Genomic DNA, 14970 nt, shown 5'->3' with positions numbered 1-14970 from the left:
TGTCAGCATCTAAGGAGGTAAAGTTCACTTGTGATGACTGCTTGCTCTCTCCCTTTGTCTGTTATCCTGGTTTGAGGTTGTTAGAGGTGGGTCCAAAGAGGAGTCATTCCTTAACTAACTTCTCAGATTGCTGTACAAGGGGTCTAGGTGTGCCAACACTGAATTTTCCCCAGTAATCAGGAATATGTTTGGTTTATGGTTTAGATCCATGAACCAAAAATCCATCGTAATCCATACACTTTCTGCACTACTGAAAGCTGCTCTATTTTCCTTCACAATTAAATATATTTAGGTTATTTCAAATATTTCACTGTTGTCTGTGTGGAGGTCTGTCTCTGTGTCTGAGCCTTGATATCAGGAAGCCTTCACCTGTCTCATTTATAATGAATAAAGAGCCTGAGGAGTTTTCTGTTTTTTGAGGTAACAAAAGGGTACCTCAAGATTAACACTGTCATATGTGAATGAGTGTTGGTTTCCTTTTAAACTGTCACTGTTGTGCTTTTTTCTTTTTTTCTTTTTTTTTAAAATCTATGTATTGGCTCCTGATTTTACTTTTTTGCATTGGTCTGAAATGGCCCAGCTTTGTTTAGTTAATCTGAATAGATTAATGATAAAAACTGTCTTTATTTGATTTTTTTATGCATATGTTTGAAGTACACAGGTCATCACAGCAAATGTGTTACAGAAATGGGCATTTGCACAGATATGAATCAGAAAACTGTACTGTTAATAAATCATATCGAAAGCAACTTTTGCAAGACATGTTTCAATACAGGTTATAAGGATTTCTTATACGTTTGAAAACAAAACAAATCACAAAGGAAACCCCAAAACATTTCACCTCCCATTGGTTTTTCAGTTGGGCTTTAATTTGTAGAATTAGATGGGTTTTTTTTTTCAAATGGACAAACAACAGGAATTGGTATCTAGAAACAAGAATAAAAAAAATTACAAATCTCATTAACTGCCATAAACCAGTGCAAAGGTTTTACTAGTTGCAAAGGTACACAGGCTTATTATTAAGAAAGGCAGAGGCATGGCAAATCAATTTACATAATTTTATTAAACAAAATAACTGAAAATATGGACCTGTGGCAAAGAAAACAGCAAATTAACTGGTAGCACTTTCAACACTGAATTTTAAAAAAGCCACTTTATCACCAGACATTGGTTTAAAAAATTCACCGCCACCAACAAATAGGAAAACACAGACAGTAGTAAACTTGATGGGAGAAAGACAATAAAGCAAAGAGGGTAAAACAAAAGCAACTAATAAACTCCATGAAATTTAACTAATTCCAGTTCAACTAAAGACTCAAAATATTAAGGAAATACAAGATGAAAATGTAAACGATAAATAAGATAACAACCAAATTGTGAATATTTAATAATAACTGAGAAAAAAACCTTGGGTCAAAACCCCAAACCATGACCAAATCAACGAATTAAGGGACAAATAAAACACCCCAGCTGATATGTCAAAATCACAAACAATGCCCAAGTCTTAATAAAATGACACATAGTCACACATGTGAATAAAGAACTTAACAAAACATAACATTTTATATTTACCAAGAACATTGCAGTGATGAAACTGGTTTGCTATCTGGGACTTTTAAAACCACTCTCTTTATAATCAAGCTTTAAAGTTATAGCACCAGCAGGAAATGCAGTTGTTAATATGACAGAATATTAGCTTTTTCTTACACAACCTGGTTGTTTCCCTTATGAGACAAATTTGTTGAAAGGTAGAGTGGGAATGAACATCTGAAGGACCACGCTTTAGTGATCCAGAGGTGTAGCAGTCAAAACCAGCTTATTCACATCATCAAGAGCCCAACTGTAAATATGTTAGAAAGAAGTTTTAATAACCTTTTTAATAATAATTGTAATGTATGTTCATAATAGAGGTGATGAACTCCTTATTAGAAAGCTGCATGTATTTAACTTCATAGTTTGAAGGCGGGTGTTGAAGGTAGACTGACTCATACTGACACAATACAGATCACTATCATTGAGAGGCTGCCTTAGAAATGAGTGGGGGGATAGAATGGTGTTCCTGCACTGGTGATGGTGGAGCAAGGCACAGAAACTTTAAGGTGTCAGGTCAAAGCTGACACCAACAACAACGATTAGCATGCGGTAGGATCACAAGGAGGACAAATCAGAATCAAGTTTAAACCACAGACTCCCTCCATCAGTGGCCAATCACATGTATTTTCTGTCTTCAATATGTCCTTTGAGTTACAATTGTACTTTGTGTGCAGACTGAGAAGCCCACAGCTGTGCATCTCAAATTGTTTGATAATAAAATAGTGTGAACTACTAGATTGTCTCCTGACCTTCTCTCAAAAAAGAGAACATTATTATTAATATTTTTACATCACTATGACTTATTACAGGACAACAAACGGTTGATCATTTATCGGTGTGTAATGTTTTTAAAACTGTAAACCAATAAATGTTATTTTTTAGAGTTTGCTACAGTAACATTCAGGAAATTATTCTGGTACAGAGGAAACTGGTTGACAGTCTGAAAGGTACAGAGTTAAAAAGTTAGAAACTTTAAATAATATTTAGACCTCATAAGAAATTTGCAACGTAATCACTGCCTCTATCCTTACATTGATGACTGACCGATTATGAAACTCAAGTGTGTAAAACTAAATCAGTTACCATTGCAAATGATACCCTGCTGGTAGAACAGCAGTGGATATCTGAATGTTCATTGCCACTCTGTTACAAACAAAACAATGGTGAGCTAATGGAATTTCGGTGTTGGAAAAATGTAAATTTCTGCCAAAAAATGTTCTGCTTTCAGTTTTGATGGTGACTTTAAGACTCAATGAATAAGTTCAGGCTGTGTTGAAGAATAAAGGTGGTTATATTAATTATCAACCTTCAAGGTCTTTCAAGGTACATTTTTAACACTGCTTTCATGTGATTGGCTGATTAGATATTTGCAATAATAAGCAGTTTAACTGTGTACTTAGTAAAGTGTAGAATAAAGTATAGAATGATGAATGAGTGTTCACATGCGTTACAAAGACAATGGCCAACTTTGGCCACAAGATGGCGCTACATTACAGGGTTAATGAAAACAGGGACTATTCGATACTATAAGTGACACAACACTGTTTGAGAGGACAGACTGCTTTCCTTTGGTATGTTTGAACTGATGTCTATTTTTAGATTTCACGATGAAACGCCCTGAAGTTACATGATGTTAACTCTTGGTCAGTTTGTTCTTTGGGCTAGTTTAAGGTGCAATACTTGCAAAATGAAACCAAGTAAGCAACATGTCCTGCTGCTATGGATTCTACTTTCCTCCACTGTGATCAAGACAATTGAGCCCTTCAGCAGTTTCAAATTCCCTAATTTAAAAGTGACATGGAATTCTATTTGGGGTGAGAGATGTAATTCATACTGGATTTCCTTCAACCAGACAGGTAATACACCCAGCAAACAGCTTGTGAAATCTAAACAGTAAAGATCTACTTATTAATTTTAACTTTACTTGGGAAGGTAACAAATTTTCATGATTTAAATTGAGTTTAGAAAAAAGACTGATGACAAGAATATAGTTTATAAATGACACAGATACAGCACCTTTACAGGTTCGATCTTAATAGTTGGCTGAAGTCCACCCCGTAAATCAGCTGGGGTGCATCTGCCGTGTCCATATAAGAAAACACACAAATATTTATTATATTTCCAAATTATATGTCCTTGTAGTTACTGAAAACTACTGTATATTAAATAATCTACATGAAAAAAATACAAAATAATACAAAAGATTAATACAGAAGCAAACGTGGTCACAAAGTTTGGGTGATCCAATGTTTATTATCATTATTTTTATTATTATTATTATTATTATTATTACATTTGCCATGTAGAAAAGGGAGAACTGTGTAACCTTGAGTCTTTGTGTTTCTCCACAGTCTAGATATCAAATTCTCTGTTGTTTCTTAAAACAAAACCTATGAAGCAGCCGTGCTGGTTTAACCTGCTTTATTAGGGTGGGGCGCAAAAATCCCAGTTTACTTGACTGGTTCTGAAATGCTTGTGATCTGTACTTTACTAGAACTAGTATTCCAGTATGATTAAAAAAATAGCTCCATAGATATACAGTACAGATATTGATATCATTTCAATTGAGAATTATCATGTTATGTTTTTTAAATATAAATCTACTGGGCAAAGAGCTTAATGTAAAGCATCCAGAGTCTTCTACAAAATCATGCTGTTGTAATTCACTAGCTGGACCCACGTCCTCATTTTAGGATTGACAACGTTTTAGTAGGTAAAGGTGAATGCTTGGACATGAATTAAGCTGCGATTTGGGGAAGGCCTCGAAGGGGACTGCCGACGGCTCCCAGGCCTGGCAGATCCCCATGTATTAAATAGAAGTGAAGAAGTTAAAGAATTGAGAACAAGGAGGGAGGGAGGGTGGGGCACGTAAACGAGAATGAACAGTTTGCGAAAATGGGGGGAACCTATATAGATGGCAACTGGAAGGAGCGTGTTTGGAGGCGTGGTCCTGCTCCTGAAATTCAGATACATAATCACAGTCTTCCTGAAGTATGCAAAGCTTTCCCTGCAGAAAAAGAAATGATAGCATATGTTACTCTAAAAGTCTTTCCAGCTGTCCAAGCTGGCAGTTCCATAGGTACTAATGCACGAACATCCTATCAGCAAATGCAGGCTTTGAACTGAGTGCTGGTAAAAACAACCCAAAAAACAAAAAACCCCAACAGATTTGACCTAATCTGACCACAGAACAGTTTTGCACTTTGCTTCAGTTTATTTTAAATTAGCTTTGCCCCAGATAAGATTGTGGATCATCCTTGATGTTTCTATGTTAGTTTAAATGAATCAACACCCCCGAGTCATACTAACCATCAGAATCCTTGAAGTGCAGGCTGAGGAGGGTGTGTGGCAGCAGTCTTCCACTTTCAATTAACCAAAGACCCAGACAGAGTTTTGATTCATTTGAAAGGTTGATGCTTAGCCTTGTCCACCCTAACTGGAAAACTCAAAAACCTGTTTTATTTGTTATTATCTATCGTCCACCTGGGCCTTAAACAACGTTTTTGTCTGATTTAATGGTCAGACTTGTTTAGATGCTAACAATGACAGCCTCAGCATAGCATTTAATCCGTTATTGGACTCAATTAAATTTATTCAAAATGTAAAAGAGCCCCCTAGCACTTTAATCACACTCTAGATCTTGTTCTGACATATGGCATAGAAACGTAACATTTAACATTATTTCCTGAAATACCTCTTTTTTCTGATCATTTCCTAAAAACATTTAACTTTTGGTTACAAAGCACTGTAGACTTTATCACAGTAGATATCTTTATGAAAACACTGTAACTAAGTTAAAAAATATAATTCACCCACTGTTATCATCTTCAATGCCCTGTACCAACACAGTGGAGAGCAGCTGCCTGAACACAAATCCAACAGAGGTTGATTATACTGTTAATGGTTTTACATCTTCAGTGTGTATGACTGGATACTGTAGCTTCTCTGAAAAAGAGAGCCTTAAATCAGAAGTATTTGATTTCCTGGTGTAACTCACCTTAAAGCAGAACAACTCACAAGCCTGAGAAGGAATGGCGTGCACTAATTTGGAAGATCATCTTTTAGTCTGGAAAAGTAGTTTACTGCTTTATGAAAAAGCCCTCTATAAAGCTAGATCATTTTACTATTCATCACTGATTGAAGAAAATAAGAATTTCTCTTCAGCACTGTAGTCAGGCTGACAAAAAGACAGAGTTCTGTTGCATTAAGCATTCCTTTAACTTTAACTGTAGTGACTTCATGACATGAACCAGGACTGGCTGAAAAGACAGCAGTTGTTGAGCGTTGAAACATTTTATGGAGATACTTGATCAGGCTAGGCACTAAAAAGTAGTATTGATCAGCAGCAGGCTTCTGTTTTGAGTCCATATTGAGATCCTGGCATTTTTGAGATGACAGTTTTGTATTTGATACTTAACAAAAGTTAGCACTGTAAACAACTCCACGAAACTACACATGTACACAAGTTTTATGATGGTTTCTCATAGCAACAGTCATTGCTATAGGAGTGAGGATCTACACATTTTTGTCGGCCTGCAGCCTGCCCACCCCTTTGGAAAGTAGACAGGGCTCTTGTGCAGTCTATGCATTTTCTCCATTCGCTGAACAAAAAAATTATTTTGTCTCAATTTTTGAGTGGGTAGATCTGCTAAGTCCACCCCTTGCTCAAATAGCTTTTCTTTTAAACCTCCTCTCACTTCAGTCACATTTTCAGTCACTAATCCTGCTCACTTTCTGCTATGTATTCTCAAGGTCTGAAGGCTGACTTGACATGTTAGGTTACCACAGGAAGTAGAATTTTACTGGATTAGTGTAATTTCAGTCACTTTTTAGCAAAGGATATTGGTGACTTTCTGTACTTTTCCACTCTACAGGTCTGAAGGCTGACCTGAGAAACAAACTCTTTGGACAGCACATTGCTTCAAATATCATTTTTAAATCTGTGAGTGGATTTATGAAAGATGATAACCCAAAGAAGCCTCTGGTGCTCTCTCTGCACGGACCAACTGGCACAGGGAAGAACTTTGTTAGCCAGCTGATTGCAGACAATGTTTACAAGAAGGGATATCACAGCAAGTTTGTTCACGTGCTCTCAGCTACACTTCACTTCCCCCATCGAAGTGAAATTGTAACCTATAAAGTATGGAGTATCGTGTTTCATTTTCAAGTGAAACTCAGTTCTAATTGGTTTGGTCTGTTCTGTCTGTATTAATTCTATTTGCTGCTCTCTCCTCAGTCTCAGTTACAGGAGTGGATCAAAAACAGCGTTACAAACTGTGAACGCTCAATTTTCATATTTGATGAGATGGACCGAATGCCTCCTGGTGTGATTGACAGCATAAAGCCATATCTGGACTATGGAAAAGTGGAAGGAGTTTTTTTTCAAAAATCGATCATCATCTTTCTCAGGTAAAAATTTGAAAGCCTTTCCAGAGGGTAAGCTTAATGCTTCCATTTTCAACTTTGTTAGGGACTGGTAAAATATCTTAATTTGTTACAATATAGTTACAATACAGTACAATAAAGCTACCATATCAAACCTTTGGTTCACTCTCTGTCTAGGCCACATTTTGTTGCCTCTCTTTTGGGCACTGCAAACATCAGTAAAAAAATTCTGTTTACAAACTTGCAATACATGAGGAAAATTCAGTTTATCTGACATATATTACGTATTTCCACTGCTGTCATTAAAATTAATTCTGTGTTGTGCACTTTGGCATGATATAAGAGAGAAACATAGTTGCCCTGTCCATTTCATACAGTTGGAAAGAGATGTCTCTCCTGATTTATGAATGGCCCATGTGTTTGTTCAGTCAGTCAATCAATCAATCTATAAGCACTTTTAAAAACAACACAGATTGACCAAATTGCTGTACAGTACATAGTAAAAAAGTAAAAAGTAGAACAAACACACACATAGAACAAAACAAAAAAGAGAGAAAATGTGTTTTCAGACGGGTTTTAAAAATGTTGAGTGTTGAAGAGATCCTAATTTGAAGAGGCAGCCTGTTCCAAATTTTCTCCCAGTTGTGTCCTCCTGTCCATACTGATACGATGTTTCCCCCAAAGGAAAATGCAGCATTTTCTTTTTCTGGGGGTGTCTCCGGGCTGGGGCCCTGGCTGGGCCTTGGGGGCTTGGGTCCCGGTTAGTGTGTCGCCAGGGTTGTGGGCGGGTGGGTGTATGGGGGCTCAGCCCTGGCGCATGGTGCCACCAGTGCATCGAGCCACCTAGGGGGGCTCTTCAACTGGTGGGGGAGGCTGTTACATCTTGCAGGAGGTCTCCTCTCTCCAGGAACTCACTCTGCAGAAGGGGGAGATATAGGAGAGGGTGAGGAAGAACTCAGCCTGGGTGTCTATTGTCTTGTATAGTCTGGAAGATGAGTGGATGACGGGGTGGGTGCAGTTTTCTCTGTGGTGGGGTCGGGTGGGCTGTCCTGGTCTCTGTGGGGCCGGGTGGCGCTGCTGAACTGGGCCCCGGTCCGGATGGGCCTGGGCCATCTTGCCCTGGTGGGTTGCAGAGTATGGGGGTGCCTACTGGGGTCAGCGGGGGACCTGGCCCCAGGGAGGGGCCACTTGCCCCTCCCTTCCTTCCCTCCCCATCTCCAGCTGCCTCCCTCTTCCCGCTCCTGGAGGACGGGGCTGTGGCCCCCTACACCCTCTAGCAGATCATTACATGAAGGAACCTTTTAAATACAAGCGCGCTCATGCTCACAGGTGTACACACGGGTGCTCACACACACAAACTACACTCTTTTTGGCTCCTACCTCAAAGCACACTGTGCGCTGTCGATCTTACATGCTGCACAATAATATTCAATATTTAGTATTTACTGTTATATTCACATAGATCATCGTGATGATGTTGTTTATTATTATAATGCTCTCTTCTTTGCTTGTTTTCTCTCTTTTCTTTCTCAACAGGTGATCCAGGTGATTGATATATGTATTTCATGTCTGTTTGTTTTGTTGGTTTTTGTTTTTTGCCCTTTATCACCGCCCCTCTTCCCCGCTGTTCTTCTTTCCCTCTTTCTTTCTCCCTTTTTTTTCCCCCAGTCAAGTCTGTCCCGTGTTTAGCAAGTGAAAATAAAAAAAAATAAACAATTAAAGCAAAGGTGAATCAAATAGATCAATACGGCAAGGCCGGGATGGTCCATTTGGTGAGAAAGAACAAAAAAAAGAAAAGGCAAGAGGGGATAATGTCAAGGTGACACATATATAGGGCTTAAGATGGGAGACTACTTCGGGCAGAGTGCTCACTGAAAAGGGCTCAAAGTGATCAAACACAACTGAGGAAAACAGGGGAACAGAGGGATCATAACCTGGAGGAGATATGAGACCTGATAGTATCAACCTTATCGACAGAAAAACATAAAAAGTTTTCACAGGTGGCTGGAGACCCTGGTAGGTGTGAGGTGGCTTGAGGGTTGATAACAGAATTAATGGTGTTGAATAAGACACGGGGCCTGTAGCTGTGGTTAGAGATGAGATCTGATAAATACTTTTCGAACAGCATCCTGATAAAGAAATAGGGCTTCCCTTAACATATCAAAGGAAATCTGGAGTTTATCTTTTTCCATTTTCTTTCCGCTTTTCTGCAAGTCCTTCTGAAGGCCCGAGTGACATCGTTTAACCAAGGATCAGTTTTAGGCCTATTAAACTTGCTTTATTTAAAAGGAGCAACAATATCAAGAACATTTGAACAAGTAGTATTGAACAAAGTGAGCAAATGATCAGCATGCGGCTTAAGGGAACAATTGTCCAAGGAAGGGACACCAATATTCTGATAAACAGCAGAGAAATGTCCAGCAGTAGCAGGAGTGATGATGCAGAATTCATGCGCAGGTAAAAGAGGTTTAACTGGAGGACATGGCACCGAAATTTGGATTATAACAGGCATGTGATCAGAAAAGTGATAACTAACAAACTAACTAAGATGCTATCTAAAATTGTCAGACAACACAATAAAACTGAGTTAATCACAGCATCTACTACCTATAAAATATATTATAGTTATATATAGTTATATTAGTTATTACCTATTATAAAAATGATCTTACAAAATATTTGAAAACGGACCAGTTGCTCATTCACATTATGACACTTCTTATGTTTTTACTATTTCTTTTTTCTTTCTCACAGCAATACAGGAGCAGATCAAATTACAAAAACAGCTGTAGATTTCTGGAACAATGGAAAAGATCGAGAAGAGATGATGCTCAAAGATTTTGAAAGTTTCATTTCTCCTATAATTTTCAACAGTGATCAAAGTGAGTGTATCTTTATGTCTTTATCATTCACCACTTAAGATGATCATCGTTCTTACTGAAAATCTCTCTTTGTAGGCAGTTTTTCAAAGTCAGCTTTGATATACAGTTGTCTGCTTGACTTTTTCATCCCATTCCTGCCTCTGGAGTACAAACATGTTGTACAGTGTGTGATGGCTGCGATGAGAGACAAAGGTCTTCGGCCAGATGAGAATGTGGCAGACCGGGTGGCCAGAAGTTTAGTCTATTACCCCAAACTGGAGAAAGTATTTGCCGTGAGTGGCTGCAAGACAGTAGTAAATAGGCTTCACTTTCACAGATGAAGACTGATTCTACTCTGATTTCTACTGTATGTATGATTTTATTAACTCTAAACTAGACAATTCAAAAGTCAGCAAAGCATGTTACAGAAAACAAGATTTTCAAATAAAAAATATGATGCCATTTTCTGTCTCATATTACATATATAAAGTTTTCCAAAATGTGTTGCAAGAGTTTTTTATGCATACAAGAATGTTTTGATTCCACTTGACAGGATTTTTGGCGTACACGGAAAAGAAAATCATCATCATTATAAGAAACATAGTATATCTTATATTTTTTTTAAATTGGGCTTTAATTTACTCAAGCACAAAACACAGATTTGCTTATATAAAAAGAGAAAAAAAACAACAGGAATCTAAAATCATTGATTAGAAAGAAGTGAACAGAGTGAAGGCGCTTCAGCCTTTTATAACCGCGGTGCACACAATCAGCCACTCATTGCCTCTTGGAGTACCATGGGATCCCCAGGTAGCCAATCATCTGCGTGGGCTGTCACACTTCAATCTGCATACGAGAGGGAGGCACAGGTCTCCAATCAACCAATGGTCAACGAGTCCTTGCACTCTTGGATTTGCTTGAAGCAAAAGGGGGTCTCACTCCCTCCGAGGCCCAGGGCTGTAACATCATGTTGTTGTAATGATTTGTCTTTAAGTTTACTTAAGCTTCCCTTGTATACTTTTGTTTCTTGTTTCTCTGTCATGTTTACGTTCTGTTTTAAGTTGACAGTCTTTGTCTTTTGTGCCTTGTTTTTATTTTACTTTCTCAAATCTCATTATCTGATCTTGTTCAGCTGTGTGTAATTCTCTATGTCATGGTCCTGGGTGTGACCCAGTGTTTTGTGTTTAATTTATATTTCTTGATTATTTGTTATTCATGGTTTTAGTTCTTTTGAGGTAATATTTTGTTGCTCTAGCTCTGTGCTTTTTTCCCGCCCCACGCTTCATGCCTCTGTCTCAGTGTAGAGTCCACTTCTCTGTTTTATACTTCCTCTTTTACTTTGACAGTCTGTTTTTAGTCATTGGATTCTGCTTTGCTTTTCTTTTTTTTGTCTTATTAAGTCTGATTACTCCCAGCTGTGTTCTCCTCCTGTGTCTCTTTCCCTTGTTATCCCACTGTTTATATAAGCCCCGGGTTTTCCTTATTCTTTGTTGTGTTGTACCCTCGTTACACTTTGTGTTTCCCTCCATGTTTCCAGCCATAGCCAAGTTTACAGATTCTGGTTTGTTTTCTTGTTGAAGTTTCTTGTTTCCTGTTTTTAGTTTAGTTTTGCATTTGATGTTAGTTTTTTCCAGCAATAAAAGCTGCCGTTTTGATTTTAATCCTCTGTCTTGAGTCCTGCTCCTTCATCCTTCCTGCCACACAGCCAAACCTTGACACTTTAGGTATTGTCAGTCTTTCCTTATTGCCTACTGTGTGTATATAAATTAATTGTCTCCCCTTTGTCCTTAGTCAGATCATCTGTGTCTTTGGCCTGAGTTTCAACCCTGTGTACTGTTCTCCTTATTCTGTAGTTTGCTTATTTTGCCTATTCATGTGTGCTTCTGGAGCTCAGGAAGATTTTGGAGTCTTTTCTGAGTTTTCTTTGTGGATTTTTATGGACTTCAGTTTTTCACCTAAATAAATACTGGTTTGTTTATTAGGTTATACACCTTGCGAGTTGTGCGTTGAGGTCCTTTTGGCACAATTATAACGTTTATAAGCAAACTGAACAAACACTATATCGCATATAAACAGTCTTTTGGAGATTCAAGATGTTTTTCTGATCTTAATGTTCTTTTTCTTTTAGCTGCTCCCTTTATTAGCATCACTCGAGTCATGAGAGCGTCTGGTTCGCAGAAGAACCACCATTTTTGAAACCCAGCAATGGAGGAAATGGCTACAAAAAAAACGCCATGTTCGCTGTGACGAAATGCCACAGTAGGAGCAGCAGGTCCACCTTTGTTGTAGCGTTTGTGTCGCATATTAATTATGTGGTGGGACGCGCAGATGCGTTTGACGACAAGCTCACACATACAAGTAGAGTTGTGGCAAGTCGAATCGGTACTAATGGAAAAGGGGCTTTAGTGCCAACTGTGCATTGTTTAAGTGCCACAGCCTTCATGAGTATTGTTGCTAAACATGTACAACACTTTATGACCACACGGCAGGTGCTTCCAGCATGGGACAAGTGGCCCCAACCTAGTAAAAGCAAGTTGTACCTAATAAATTGTTTGGTGAGTGATTAGATCGTTTTAGTTGCTTTAGTTCTGATGGTGAGAAGATGAAACAAAGGTTTAGAGGTTACAGTAGATTTTATTATGACTGCTGCAGTTTTTATCCACTAGGGAGGTGAAGTCTGCACATCTAGAGACTGGAGAGCACTTCCTGCATGTGGAAAACTGACAACACAGTGTAAAGTATTAGTTCTATATTCATATACTTGGTGATCCAGCCTCTGAATTTAGACATAAACAGAGATGATTCACCTCCAGGTTTCTGCTTGTGTTGTTCTTTGTGTCTGACTGCCTCCTGGTGGTCAAACCTGTGGAGCACAAATACAAAAGCTTTTCTTTTCTTTTCTTTTCTTTTCTTTTTCTGTTTAGTTAAAAGATTGCTAACATTGACCTAGAGGGACACTCACCATCAGTCTCCCTTACTCTGATCCATTTGTAGAAGAGCAACACAACAGCAGCAAACAGCACAGTGACACATGTGACCAGAGGCAGGACATGAGCTGAGTGGGTAAGAAGAGACAGACGAGTAAAAGAAAACATCAGAAAAATTAAATGAATAATAATTAAATCATTATTTAAGTGAATACTTTTCCCACGTGAAGCACTAAATACCTTTTGATGAAGCTGATTTATGCTACTTCCAACCATGTCTGCCTTCAAAAATGTACTTTTAACAGCTTAAAAGTGAAATATTTGCATTTTGTGTATATAGTCATGAATCTGTATATACAAGAGCAGTCAGATGAAAAATATTTTCAAGGACAAGGAAACTACAGGGAGTTATTTTTGTGGTTTGTTCTCAACAAGCTTATTTTTGCTTTCTCAGCTCCCAAGTCCAAGGCATCAACTTTAATTTCACTCAGTACCAGACAATAAAAACACTCCAGAGAGTCACAAATCAAGCTTTCTGGCTGACTCCTAAAATAAGGTTTTAAAAACTTGAGGTAGTCTTTATATGTTGTTATAAATAACAAAAAGGACAGATCTTATTCTGTAGATATGAGAGAGGTAGCTGTGCACACTCGTACCTTTGAAACTAAGAGCCTGAGCTGTTTCGTCAGTCTGCTGCTGTTCAAGCTGCCTCAGTGTCTCGGGGAAAGTCTTCAAGGCTGTGAATAACAAAATAAACCAGCTAATTAATGTAGATGCATGAATACTGATCATTTATGTTCAACAAATAAGTTTATTGATTTAAATGTAATACGATACTTAAAAGAGCAGCAGCTGTCTGTAATCTATAAAAAAATGAAAGAAGGGTTTTGGCAACATCGACCACCACCACCAATTACTGTATTTTTGGACCAGAGTATTTTTATACATGCCACCTGGGAACAGAATAAGCTAACATTTGCAGAAATCTTGGTAATAAAAAGTAGAACCATTGATTTCATAACATTCCCATTACTTGGTTTAAGGCATGACTTAAGAATTAAGTGGGATTGTTCAATGTCCATGTGAGGTAATTTTTTTCTAATTTCTGACCTTCATGTCTGAAACAAAGGCTTTGTTTAGTTTTTTTTTAACCTCATGTTAAAATTGTATAGTTTTAATGCTCTTATTATCAATATTGGCTCACTATCAGTACTCAGTCAGTACTGGATTGTAAAGTAAAACATGTCTTGACTGTTATTGCAGGTAAATCTGCAGGTGTGGCAACTGTATTACACAAAACAGATGAAACGAAATGGTGAAAACTGTTTGGCTGATCCATAAAAATGTAATGCATTGTGAGGATTATGACTGAGGATTTTGATTTGTCCTTATTTTGTCCTTATTTATAAATGACAAAGAAACTCACCATCGATAACTCTGACTTCAAACTCCTGATACGAGTCTGGTAAGAGAGGCCGTTCCAAACCACAAGAGTATCGTCCAGAGTCGGACTTTGTGAGCTCTGTGAAGCTCACATACAGAACTGTAGACGATACTGGAAAAGATCCCTCTTCATACTGGATGCTGTATCGGCCCCTTTGAGCTGCGTTGCCTTCTGTTTCAATGAGAACGTCTCCTTCTTCGCATGTGTCCTTACAGAGAAACTTTTTTCTTCCAGATAAAGAGAAGGAGCACTCCACTGTGATACTGCCTCCTTCTGTGTGGATCATTGTTTTTGCACTGATGAGCCCACCGCTACAGAGTGCTGTGGAAAACATACATAATGATAGTGATTACTGTTTTCTGTTAAAGGTTAATTGTTGAACAGAATCCAGCATCAGGCTGAGAACGTTCAGCATTTCTCTGATTCTGTTTAATTCACCTAGTTTATTAATTTTCCTACTGACAATCAAGATTTACACGTCTGCATTCGTCTCTCTTTCATATAATTAACTCTATATTTGTTAAATCTTACAGTGTGGAAATTTTACTCTGGGTTAAAAGGTCCAGTCAGTTACCTGCTAAGTTAAAATTTTAAAACTTTTTTTCTTTTTACCTTATGTCATGCTCATTAAAAATGTTTCCCTTCTTTCTTTGCACAAGGTTTTACTACTTCGTCAAAAGAAACCAAATATATATACATTTTAATTTTTGGCTGGAAAATTGTCAAAATAATGTTTATAAATAAAAACATAAATTAAATA

At 37.9% G+C, this 14970-nt stretch overlaps 1 protein-coding gene across 1 annotated transcript; it reads left to right on the top strand.

The window, feature by feature from the left end:
- The first annotated feature begins 3280 nt into the window (after positions 1-3280).
- LOC134618979 (torsin-1A-like) lies at positions 3281-10180 on the top strand. Its single transcript, XM_063464642.1, has 5 exons — positions 3281-3449; positions 6468-6733; positions 6830-7002; positions 9733-9860; positions 9936-10180. The coding sequence occupies exons 1-5, from the start codon at positions 3281-3283 to the stop codon at positions 10178-10180; spliced, it is 981 nt and encodes a 326-aa protein (XP_063320712.1).
- The last annotated feature ends 4790 nt before the right edge of the window (positions 10181-14970 follow it).

The sequence above is a fragment of the Pelmatolapia mariae genome, linkage group LG20, assembly GCF_036321145.2.
Source record: "Pelmatolapia mariae isolate MD_Pm_ZW linkage group LG20, Pm_UMD_F_2, whole genome shotgun sequence".
Taxonomy (NCBI): domain Eukaryota; kingdom Metazoa; phylum Chordata; class Actinopteri; order Cichliformes; family Cichlidae; genus Pelmatolapia; species Pelmatolapia mariae.
The sequence above is the reverse complement of the archived record's forward strand: the minus strand, read 5'-3'. Positions and strand labels throughout refer to the sequence as shown.